General features: G+C 39.2%; 1 protein-coding gene across 6 annotated transcripts in view; it reads right to left on the bottom strand.

The window, feature by feature from the left end:
* The window catches only part of PTPRM (protein tyrosine phosphatase receptor type M), a 666464-nt gene that overhangs the window by 236599 nt on the left and 416967 nt on the right, over positions 1 to 12898 (bottom strand). For 4 of the 6 annotated variants that reach the window (XM_070778532.1, XM_070778534.1, XM_070778533.1 and 1 more), the window contains exons 12-14: positions 11524 to 11797; positions 10505 to 10541; positions 2818 to 2892 (exon numbers count right to left, since the gene is read on the bottom strand). In XM_070778532.1, coding sequence (XP_070634633.1) covers positions 2818 to 2892; positions 10505 to 10541; positions 11524 to 11797 — 386 coding nt within the window. The remainder of the gene's footprint in view (positions 1 to 2817; positions 2893 to 10504; positions 10542 to 11523; positions 11798 to 12898) is intronic. The other 2 variants (XM_070778535.1, XM_070778537.1) reach the window with 1 other exon arrangement.

Below are 12898 nucleotides of genomic sequence, written 5' to 3'. Positions count from 1 at the left end.
GAGCTCCATTCATTTAGTGAATTAAACCAGCTAACTCTCATGGGCTATTTGGTTGTGTCTGACATGGAGGTCAGTGGGTTGCTTATGTTCTCTGTGCAGAGAAGGAAGGGGGCATACTATATACACCGGGATGGACCAAGCCAGCATGGATTACATCCCGGGATCCAGGCTGTGGAAGACTCACTGTCTTATCACTGTTTCCTCTACCTACAGCATCTGACAGCATTTGTAGCAGCGAAACATCAGCACAATTAAAACAAAACAGACCAGAAAACTGCTGAAGACATCATTCAGAATGCATCCCTTGTGATTTCCCGCTGACTTCTGGAAGGGCCTGCATTGATCTGGTAAACACTGCGTCAGAGATGTGAAAGATTCAGAAGAGCCCCATGGACCATTTCCTAAGCAACTCAATACCACAAGAAAGACTTGGAAATTCATGTCCTTTCCCCCATTGCTACAAAGCTGTTGTCTCTTCTCAACTGTGCAACAAGCGTGAGAGTCATTTTTCATCCATAAAAGCATGTGTGTGTAGGTTTTGGTGTCACGTGTGCAAATGTGTCTGATGCCAAGAGTCTGGGCAACCCTAGAAAGTAAATGTATTTGTGGGAGTCAGTGCCCTCCCTTGACTTGGCACACAGAAGGTGCTCGATTAATGTCGATCAGTGATTGAATGAATGAGCTCTCAAGCTTGCAGTACAACTCATGAATAAATCTATTAAAAACGACAGAGAACACAAGCTACTTGCTATCCAATGGATGGGCTGATGCAAATGGAAAAAGGAAAAAAATTAATTGAGCCTGAATTTATCTGGGTAAGAGGAACCATCACCAACAGCAGCAGGAACTACTATAAAAAAATGACAAGAGTAGTTTTGCACTAGTTTGGGGGGCTTATTCTAACACTCTGCCATTTTCATCCCTAATAAACCAAAGTAAACGCTGGCGATCACCTGCAGCCCTTAAAAGAATGGCTACCATTATACTTCAGCTACATCTGTTTCCCCTGCAGACTAGTTCCAAAATAGTAAGGTGCCCTGGATCTGAAAGCCTCGTGAAAGAGGCTGATTAATGAGGTGTCTTCTTAATCATGCAAGTTTTAGAAAGAACATGATATTCAAAATGTCTCTTACTTCATTCCTAGTAAACAATGGGCTAAACTCAAAGGTAGCGGCTTTAGGGAAAATCTCAAAAAGGGTTATTTAACTGTATTTCCTACAGGTATTGGTTTTACAATGGTGGGGCTGACTTGTTTTTAATGTTTGCTGGCCAGGGACTGGTGCCAACTCGGACAATGGGGAGGTCAGACTTGCTGAAGAGCCCAGATTACCTTCCAGGTGATGGACACTGAACCCTATGCAGAGAACCATGGGCCAGGCCTGACATGTAAAGGTTTTCGGAGGAGAAGATCTATATAAGAAAAGACATGATCCCCTAAGGAAATTTACTGTTGGGAGGAACATGTCACAGATTCAGGATAAGAGCGTATCTGTGACCATCAGAACTTCACGCAGTAAAAGAAATCCGCTTAAAAGAAACTTGAAAGCCAGGGCAGCAGAACTGCTAACAAGTTTACAGCTTTTAGGCTCTAAAAACAGAGGCCTGAAAACATGTATGGAATTACAGCAGGGAAAGAAGTAAAATTATCCTACATTTCTTTAAAAAGCAGTCTATAGTTTTCCTGAGTCTCAGCTGCTTGATTTTCCAAAATACTAAGCTCACAGAAGACTTTAAACCTCCATCAAAAATTCTTAGTATGAGTTAAGCTTTACTTTTTTTCCCCCTGAATGGTAGGGTATATTCCTTAATTTCATACACATGAAACAGTTGCAGGAGTGGGAAATCCTACGGAGAGCAGCTGTGTTTCTTACTCGGCTTGCATCATGCCTACAACTCATGCAATGAACTCCCACACTGGTGATGCTCTGAAAGCACACTTAGAGTCCTGCCCACGTGATGGTGTTAGAAATCTTGATGATGGTGTGCTTATCTTGCAGGACCAAAGCTGGTCTTCTGGCATGCTCTAACTACTCACCTTTGATGTGCAGGAATCTACCGGATTCCTTTCCTATGTGAGTTTATGTGTTTGTCCACACACCTTTAGAGGGATGGACAAGCTAACTCTTCCTGGTATAAAGAAGCATGCAGTTCAATTATGCAACTCTCAGCCATTCAATTTTTTAAAAACTTCCATAAATTATTCAGTGCATTTGACTTGCAGATTTGTCTCTGCTGTCTATAAACAGTGTGCTTTGAAACAAGGCTCTGTAAGGAATGCAATCGACTCTGCTCTACTGGTGGGAACTCAAAAAGCCGTCTGAACAGCGTCACCCAAACAGTTTCGAGTGGCTTCATTTAATGAAGGCAGACGAGCCTGTGGATTGCTAAATGTGTGCAAACTAGACCCTGCAAGGTGAAAACAGACCTCTCATGCTCAAATCTTGACGCCTTTCTAGATTAACGTGGATAACTGGGGAAACACCTTTATGTGTTTTGATAGAGATCGACTTTGATGGCACTGCCATGGCAAATCCAACAAATTTCATTCTGTATAACGTTAAGCTAGAGAGGAGCATACCGACAGACAGACAGACAGACAATGAGGTCATGCGGCGGGGCTGTGCTGGATGCAGGGGACACAAGTGCACACAGAACAATGAGCACACCATGGCATCAACGCGGGCACACGTCGGCACCGAGAGTCGGAGACACTGTCAACAAGCCTTAAAGCGAAGGAGGAGATGCAGAGGGGAGACAAAGCTGAGAAAAATGAGCAGGAGATGGGCAAGATGACTCGTCTGTACTTGAACGTCTGACCTGTCAGCTGGTCGTCGCCTGCGGCAGGGGCGATGCGAATATGAGGTGTCGTAAGCTGAGTCACGATTATCGCAGCTATGGCAAAGGAAGATCCCCAGGTCAGCATGCATGAGGGAAGAAAAAGCCAGACTGAAGCTAGGCTAGCAAGGAGAATCTCCATCCGCATATCACATCGTCTCAACTTTCTTTCAACAACAAAAAGAGAAGGAAAAGAGAAAACAACCGCAGCGAGCTGTTGAATGTTCTGAATTCATTTCCCTTAGACAGGCTTTCATCAGGCAGTTAGCTTTCTATATAGTTGCAAGCTTGGGCTGAGATTCTGGTTAAATTGACTATAGGAGAAAATAAAAACAAAAAGTAAAAACATTAACTCTAAAGAAAGAGCTAGACTGAATAGTGTCTTTAACTGCTACTGAGTAGAGGGTAGAAAGATTCATTGCAAATTCTGATGATCCAAACTTGCAGCTTTCAAAATGTATTAGGTTATTTAAAATTCTTCTGCTTAAATCACAATATTTGCTCTTCTTGCTAAAATCCCCTTTGTGGAGAATACTATCTTCCTTCACTAAAAACATTTTTATGTTGAGAAATTTCTCTGATCACTAAATTTTGTGTAGAGCATTTCCATTTAGGAAGTTTATTTTGTCGCATGCAGGGAAAGAAAAAAAATGCATCTCAAAACACCAGTTGAAAACAAAAAGACTAATCATTGCCTTTGCTCTAGTTATCATGGTTAACATGTGACCAGAGGTGTGATTAAGAGCCTTGAAGCAGAGCAGGCGGGCTGCTCAGTTTGCCTAAACAGCTCAGCAGCTGAGTTTAAATGGTTAACATTTATGACACATAGATATTGAAAAAAAAATAAAGAAAATTAAAACGTCAGTTCTAACATGATACAGCTGGAAAATGATGCAAAGAAAAAATATTGGAGAATTAAGGACAGGCTTACATGAATGATTACTAATTTACACGGAACAGCCCGGGTGCTGTTAGAAATGTGGCAATGAGTAAGGGACATAGATCATCTACCATCTGCAGACAATTAAACCCAAAACTGCCAGTGCATAATATTTGAAATATCCCTCTGCACCCTTCAACTAGTGCTTCTCCTTATAACCAAACAGCAGCAGCCACTGGCTTTAAAAGTGGTATCATCGTCTTTCACATGTTATTAATGAAAACTTTTTAGTGTTGCTCAGTGATATGAATAAACTTAACAGTTTGGTCAGAGAAGGGAGAACTCTCAAAGTATTACAAAGAAATTTTCTTTTTGGTTTGACACAGCCTGAGATTTTGTGTACTGATGTAATGAATTGCAAATAGTAAAATGATATTTCTAAGACTTGTGAAAAAGTTGGTACCAATTCCAAGTTTATACACAGAACACTTGCTTGGTCATAGATACTGGTGTTCAACCAACATTCCTGTGAGGTTTTCCATTAACTACAGGAAAATCTGACCCACTCTACTTCTAAGAAAAATTATATTGTATCCATAAAAACTGAACATCTGTCCGATACTGAAATTGGTAAATGATAATGAACAAAAAGATTTTTGACCTATGTCAGGCAGCCATGCATTCACAACTCAAAGGAAGGTAAGCTGAAACCTGTGACTCAAAACTCAAATGGAAAAGTTCAGGATTTTCTATCTGATTATGTTCTGCTTTGTAAAATGTTCCTTTGTGACGATTATTCTTAGTTACAAGGGATCTCTTGATTTTATTACAAATTACTATAAAATAGGGGTAAGCCCTGGAGAAGGCAATGGCACCCTACTCCAGTACTCTTGCCTGGAAAATCCCATGGACGGAAGAGCCTGGTAGGCTGCAGTCCATGGGGTCGCTAGGAGTCGGACACAACTGAGCGACTTCACTTTCACTTTTCACTTTCATGCATTGGAGAAGGAAATGGCAACCCACTCCAGTGTTCTTGCCTGGAGACTCCCAGGGACGGGGGAGCCTGGTGGGCTGCTGTCTCTGGGGTCGCACAGAGTTGGACACGACTGAAGCAATTTAGCAGCAGCAGCAGCAGCAGCAGCAGGGGTAAGCCAGCCCACTGCTTGCCTTTGCAAATAAAGTTTTATTGGCACAAGGCCATGTTCCTTGTTCACCCATGATGGTGGTTGCTCATGCACATCAGAGGCAGGGCTGAGGGGCTGAAATGGAGGTGCTGTGGGTTGGTCAGGAAGCCTAAGATATTTACCGGCTACTCTTTACAGGAAAACTGGCTGTACTATGTCTTAAATACCAAAAGAATGCACTACAGAAGAGAATACTGCTAAATCCCGGTGCCTTAAAGATGGCATCTGGTGCTGATAAACCTAGGGTCTCCTTTAGGGACAGAGGTGCACACAGCACACTAAGCAGCACACCGGTGTGTCAGTTACTGGTGGTGGAGTCTTCTGGAATTTGATGAATCAGCAGCCACCAAACTACGTTCTATGTAACTCCAGGGTTCCTTGAGAAGTGAGTTTGGGTCAAATAAAGTTAGAAACGTTGGGGTTGAACAAAGCTATAAACAGGTTTCTTTTTCTTAGGAACTTCTCGGGACCCTTCATACACTCAAGACATGCATTATGAAGACTGTTTCAGACTGAGAAAAGGAAATATTTTCTCTGTAAAACACAGAGCAGCAAATGTGTATCATATTTACGTTTCTATTTCTAAATCCATAGCTAAATGCTAGCAGATTAGCATACATGAGCAGCCTTGCTATATAATTTGTTTTCTCGCGTGTTGAATATGAGTAATTAAAAGGAATCTTAATTAGCTTTACATCTCGACAGACATTCTTTTCAGTTCTTCTTTTCACTGTACTTTCATTCTGTAAGCACTGTGGCCTAGAAAGGATGGCATTTCTTTGAACAAAACAGTGAACAGAAAAACAGTCTAGAGGAACTTCTCAAAGAGCCTAGTGATTAAAAAAAGAAACATTCACATTTCTGAATATAGTTAGAAATTGTATCAGGACAATAGAAATCCTTCAAAGTTTCCTGAAGGTCTCCCAGCAAAGCACATTGCCATACAAATGTAAGTGAAAGACTACACTTAGAAACAGTGAAGCATTTGTGCACAGAAAATTCACCTTTAAAATATGACATTAAAATAATGGTTTTGTTTTCTTTTTCTTTAGGGTTTATATCTGTCTACTATAATACTTTTGGAAAGAATTCAGCATATGTTTTCATGCAGTTTTTGTCTTGATTTCTAGCTATACTGCTGTTATTCAAATCACAGCAAGGACAGGAAGACAAATGACACCCTCCCCCAAACACCAAAAACAAACAAAAACCTCCAAATGTTTATTAACTCAAAATCTTCAAAATTTAAAAAGTGATACATTTATACTTGGATATACATCTATACTTAGAAGTCTTTTAGATTACACTCTGCCTGATACAATAGGCCCTCAAATATTTTTCATCCTCTTAAATTTGCTGAGGCTTGTTTTGAGTCCTTGAACATGCTCAATCTTACAGCATGTTCCATGTGCACTTGAAAAGAATGTGTACTCTGTACTCTGGTTTTCCGGATATTTCCTGAAGATATCGATTAAGTCTAACTGTCCTATTGTATCATTTAGGATCTCTATTGCCTCATCAATTCTCTTTCTGGAAGATTTGTGCATTGATTTGAATGGGGTGTTAAAGTCTCCTACTATTGTTTTATTCCCGTCAATTTCTCCCTTTATGTCTGCTAGTATATGTTTTATGTATTTAGGTGCTTCTATATTAGGGGCCTATAAGTTGACAACTATAATATCCTCTTCCTGTATTGATACTTTAATCATTATACATATCCCTCTTTATCTTTCTTTATAGACTTTGTTTCAAAGTCTATTTTGTCTGATATGAGCACTGCGACCCTCCCACTCTCTTGTCATTTCTGTTTGCATGAAGTATCTTTTTCTGTCTCCTCACTTACAGTCTATGTATGTCCTCTGGATGCTTGGGGCTGGTGCACCGGGATGACCCAGAGGGATGGTATGGGGAGGGAGGAGGGAGGAGGGTTCAGGATGGGGAACACATGTATACCTGTGGCAGATTCATTTTGATATATGGCAAAACCAATACAATATTGTAAAGTTAAAAAATAAAATAAAATTAAAAAAATAAAAAGTATAACAAGTTTCCAAATGTATATATTGTCAAGGAGAAACATAGCTGGCATTATGTCATGGAAAACATTATTTTATGGGAGATTAAGGCAAAGTATACAGTTTAAACTAATTATTGTATCAGTTGGAATGACTATACCTCATTTAAGACAAAAATTCTAACCGACTAACAAAACAGATTTTTACTTTTAAGTGTATCCTCTCAGTTTAGAATTATCAACAAAGTCTTCCAAAATTAGCAGAAAGGAGTTTCCACCCTACTAGTTACTATAAGGCAGCCATAAGGGATGTACACTGATTCCTAAGACACAGTTGGATCAAGTGGTCTTAAAAAGAATTCAACTATAAACATGTGAATGTGATTAAAAATAAAAAATAAAAACTAGGAAAATTTCTATGTATTCTACCATAAAGATTAAAAAGAATTCTATGAATTGGGAGACTAACCCTCAAACATCAAGTATTAATATAGTGTCATCATACAATGTCTTTTTAATGTAAGAGACAGAATATTCTGGAAAGAGTTTGCCTATAGCTAATAATCAAAATAAAGCTACATATACTTATGAGGAAATTAGATATATACATTAAAGGAGGATACATAAAAATGCTGTTGATTCTTCAATATATAAAGACATGTAATAACACATCTTAGGTATTTTCCTGTGTCCAATTTTTACGAGGCTTTATATTTGAGATAACTAGTACCAAAACATACCCTTGAAATATGATTAAAATAATCACTACATTAAATTTCAAATTATCATGAAACACATCTTTAAGAGACATATCTGTGTTTGAAATTACAAATTAGTTCCTTGTGGAAAAAAAATCTACTTCCATACTTGCTCTATAAAGATACATGTCAACAGTTGTTTCATGAGAACACTGAAATCTTTGTAAATTCAAAATGCTGCTTAGGATAGTGGTTTAGTGTCTGAAAATTCAGTTAAGCCACTATACTGTCAGCAATATGTGGCAGGAACAGTCAAGACATCTGAACTCTTTTAAATTTCAAACATCTTTACGATATGGTGTCAGTAACATTATCAGACCTGCCTGTTTCTGTTTTGACTGGTCAAGACGGAATAGCTTCCTTCATTGCAAAATCAATTTTAGTATCAATCAGAAAAAATTATCTGATTATAAAGATGAGGAAACATTAGACGGTGCAGTAAAGGAAGGTTGCTGAATCTGTAACTGTAGAAATTAATGAAGTAAAATAGTATCAAACACTGTAGTTTCACCCACAAGGAGTGCACTTCCCAAGGTTCCCTCCTTGGTGATGATTTTATGAGCAGGAATAACAATGGGGTGCAATGAATATTAGAATCTATTTCCCTCTTTCTCCCCAAGTTTATTTGATAGAATAGAGTTTGTTGCTGTGTAAATGTTTGCAAACTGACTCAGAAAATCTGAGCGGGGAAATATTTAGTCAATCAGGTCATCCGATTGCTTAATCATCCTTTGGTGAATTGAAAAACAAATTACAATATTGATTAAATCTAGTTGATGATGGAAGAAAACCATCCAAATCACCATCTAATTCAATCTATTGTGAAAACAGCAAACATCAGATTTCCATGTTTACTAGTGTGTTATTTATATAATTACCTAACTATGCAAATGAACAAGATAGCAGATATTTTGTTGTTTTGAGTCAACTGGGCACTGACTCAGTTTTAGTAAAAATGAGGACAGATACTCATACACTGCAAAAAGCGTGAGTGGCCAGAGGATCTGCTGGGTGAAAGCCAGGAGATACAGGGAAACTGGTGTAGGAGTCCAAACACTTGGGATCAAGCCTTGACCCACAGATTATTAGATGAGTGTCAATGGCAGGTCAATTCGTCTCCCCAAATATGCATTTTTTTCATCTCAGAAAAATAGCAATTTGTGTCTCTGTTTTCACAGTAATTTAGAAGAAATAAATGAGAACATGCATATGAAAGCAATTTTAACTTTCAGCTGTGACATGAAAGGCAAGGCATTATAAATTAGGCATTCTGGAACTGGGTTTTCAGAATTCAATAAAGCAATCTGAGCATGGGTCATGATCTGGAGGCCTAAGATGGTCAACACCTCACTCAAAGGCCTTATCATACTGTAATAATTAATAGTTAAAAGTGAATTACAATTTAGAAAACACATCAATGTCTGTAGCTCCATTTTTTAAAAAGTAATTTAGCCCTACAAATAAAGGCTCTTAATCAAGTACAATATAATATAAAGAATTGAGAATTTTAAAATCAATATAAGGAGATTCTTGGAAATTGAGCTATGAGCCCATGAGGACAAACAAAATATAAATGAGCTAAGTACATCCCACAAGGCCTAACACATAAATGGAAATCAAGAATATCTGTCAAGTCAACGGGATAAAGAGGTCATGTATCTTCAGGACATGAGAATTTTGAAAATGCCGATGGGCACCTGTAATCTATTTAAACTCTGTGGCCTGAACGCCAAACGACAAAAACAACAAGGTGTTTTCATCCAACAGAAGTCATCAAGGCAGTCCCTGTGATCTGACGAAACCTGGGGCTTTCTGCCATCCTTTCTAAATTCAGCCTCACAGCACTTGCTCATTGTCCTCATGTCCTGTCTAATGATTTGAAAGAGTGTATTTAACTACAAGTGTTAATGCATGCTGCCTTGTTCTCATGTAGCTTTGGACATTTCTAAAGGTATTTATACACTTCCACGGGATGGTTAAAAGCACACTGCAAGGTTGACAAGATGAGGTCACAGCATGTATACACACACACACACCCCTGCAGTCTCTTCTTTAGGAGGTGCAGAGCTTATGCTGATTGACTCTAATCTACATCTCTTCCTTGATCACATTTTTTCAGGATTATAACCAGGCCTGGGAAACAGAAGGTCCACAGTAACATCTCCTGGTCCCTGGGTTGAGAGAGACACACGTCACCAGTGAAAAGAGCCCAAGCAGACTGTGTTTTACAGATTATAACTAGATAATTGCTTTAAAGGGCTTCCCTGGTGGCTCAACATTAAAGACTCTGCCTGCCAATGCAGGACACTTTGGTTTCATCCTTTGGTTGGAAAGGTATCCTGGAGAAGGGAATGGCAGCCCACTCTAGTATTCTTGCCTGGAGAATCCCATGGACAGAGGAGCCTGGCAGGCTACAGCCCATGGGGTTGCAAAAGAGTCGGACACAACTTAGCGACTAAACAACAAATTGCTTTAAAACAGCAGGAGGTAATTTACTGTCCTGCATCTGAGGTTCACTAAACACAGTATTACTAGGTAGGGTACTACGGTTTAAAACACAGATAGGCGATCATATAAAAAGTAATTCTATTTTAATAGAATTTTTAAAAAGATAACCACTGAAAACTGCTTTGAAACACAGCAATATGACTTCTTGTTTGAAAAAAAAATCTACATGAAACATAGTTCACCGCCATACAATCCTAGTACACACATGGGGACACACACATGTCCAACACACTTCTTTCAGCGACGTGAACATTTCAAGAAGTTTTGAAATACCATCTAAAATTGGAGAGGACAGAAACCAGAACAACCCACAGTTTCAACCTACCTTTTGTGGCCACTCGGACACAGTCTATTTTGGTTTCCTGTGTTAAATAAAGAGGGGAGAAAAATCACTATTCATGTTTTCTGTGAAACCAATAAAATCTCTGCAGTTCTTCTTAAACACAGATAAGGGGAGGTCTCATTGTTCCAAGTGTGGCATTAAGCACATGTGATTACCTCTGATACATTTTCTGGCTCCAGGGATGCTGGTGGTGGTGCTTGTGGGCATCTGTCAGCAGGCGGTGGGTAGCAGCTATGCACAGAACTGGCTTCGCCTGGTGGGGGGCCCCAAACTCCCTTCTCCAGACCCCTCACTGACTCCCTGTGCAAACACTTGTGGGGAAAACCTGTCTCCCTGATTCTCACTGGCCAAAGGTAGTCGGAAAAACCACTGTTGAGTCTGAAAAAGTCACCCTTTTCTCTAAGGAGACTTTCTTGTCTCGTGAGAGCTCTGGGTTGGTCTAAACAGGAAAGGGAAGAAAAATTCAAAAACAACTTTGATAGTTTGTAGTTTGTTTTCATCTTATCTTTCTAAAGCTGTTTTCTCTTAGGAAAGAAAAAAAAAAAAAAAAAAGATAACTAATTTAGTCCCAGCTATAAGAAGCATAAACTCTTGTGGCACCAAAGAAATGGGACAGAATATGCTGAAAAGACAGATGTTGTGAATCTCACAAAATTGTAAATGAGCTGAATGTACGTGCTGGAGCTGTGCTGTTTTCCTGTAAAATGGTAAGCTAAGCAGAATTACTAGCCAACTTTTGGTAACGAGTAAAAACTGAAAATAAAAACCATCCCATTGACAATATATTCTTCCTACTGAAACCATGTACGAATATATTTGTTTTTTCCTAGGAATTTCTCCAGGTGAAAATAATTTTTAAAAAGAGAGAATAAAACACATTTATTCCAAGTAAAAACACACAAAAGCATGACTTCCCTTCTTACGACTACAATATGTGATTTGACTGTGTTCGCATTAATAATCCTGAACAGCCTAAGCAAACAGCCATTTATAAAACTTACCCCATTGGCTCTACTAGCTGCTTGGAAGTAAATTCTGTAGCTTTTATGGGGAAGGAGAGGGGTGTTCCAGTACCCGTTGTAAGTCTTATTATCACCAATAGTAAAGGGCTGAGCCGCTTGGAGGCTGTTGGCTGGGAATTCTGCAGCGAAGTAGTACTGGGAATTCAGTATGGAGGCGTTCTGGAAGTGGATGGGCACCGGGTAGCATTTTAAGATTTCTGTGGTCTTTTTCGTTCTTCGAGGACGCTCTTCCTCAACCACTATTTGGTAGACACTAGAAAAAAAGAGAGTATTCTCAGTGACGGCTTAGGAAAACAGAGCCGAATCCCTTTTGTTCAACTGCACGGACCCATAGGACACCCCAGATAAACAGCAAACTGGACAGAGTCAGTAATAAGGGCTTAGTGCCTAGTGGACATGGACTCCACACTTGCTCCGTGAAAGAGACAGGAAGTGCTTAGAGTTCTTCCACAGAGCTCTCTAACCCCGAATAAGACAATTTCTGGAAGGAAAGAAAATTCACCATAGTTAAAACATTTTTATATAGCAATTTCTGCTGTTGATGTGAGCAGAACACCAAGACAATGTTCCTCTTATACAGTATCGAAGATGAATTTGTAGAAAATGAACTTGGTTCAACCAATCAATGAAACTATATTAGCTGTAAGTTCATTGAAAAAGGTAACATAATATTTTCTTCAGTGACATCTGTATGAACACCTGTGAATTTTTACCAGGTCACAAGATACAAGGTGTGATGATTCAGGCTAACCAAGGTGTAACTTCCATATATATATATTTTTTTAATCTATTTTTAATTGGAGGATAATTGCTTTACAATATTGTTTTGGTTTCCGCCATACATCAACATGAATCAGCCATAGGTATACATATGTCCCTTCCTTCTTGAACCTCCCTCCCATCTCCCACCCAATCCTGCCCCTCTAGGTTATCACAGAGCACCAGATTTGAGCTCCCTGTGTCATACAGCAAATTTGCACTGGCTATCTATTTTACACATGGTAATGTACATGTTTCCATGCTACTCTCTCAATTCATCCCACCCTCTCATTCCTCCACTGTGTCCACAAGTCTGCTCTCTATGTCTGCATCTCCACTGCTGCCCTGCAGATAGGTTCATCAGCACCATCTTTCTACATTCCACATATATTAAACTAATTGAAGAAGACACATGCACTCCAATGTTCACTGCAGCACTGTTTACAATAGTTAGGACATGGGAGCAACCTAGATGTCCATCAACAGATGAATGGATAAAGAAGTTGTGGTACATATACACAAGGGAATATTACTCAGCCATAAAAAGGAACCCATATTTTCTTATATTCCTTTGCATTCACTGTATTCAGTCAGT

Source organism: Bos indicus, chromosome 24 (genome assembly GCF_029378745.1).
Source record: "Bos indicus isolate NIAB-ARS_2022 breed Sahiwal x Tharparkar chromosome 24, NIAB-ARS_B.indTharparkar_mat_pri_1.0, whole genome shotgun sequence".
NCBI lineage: Eukaryota > Metazoa > Chordata > Mammalia > Artiodactyla > Bovidae > Bos > Bos indicus.
This window is presented reverse-complemented; position numbering and strand designations above follow the sequence as displayed.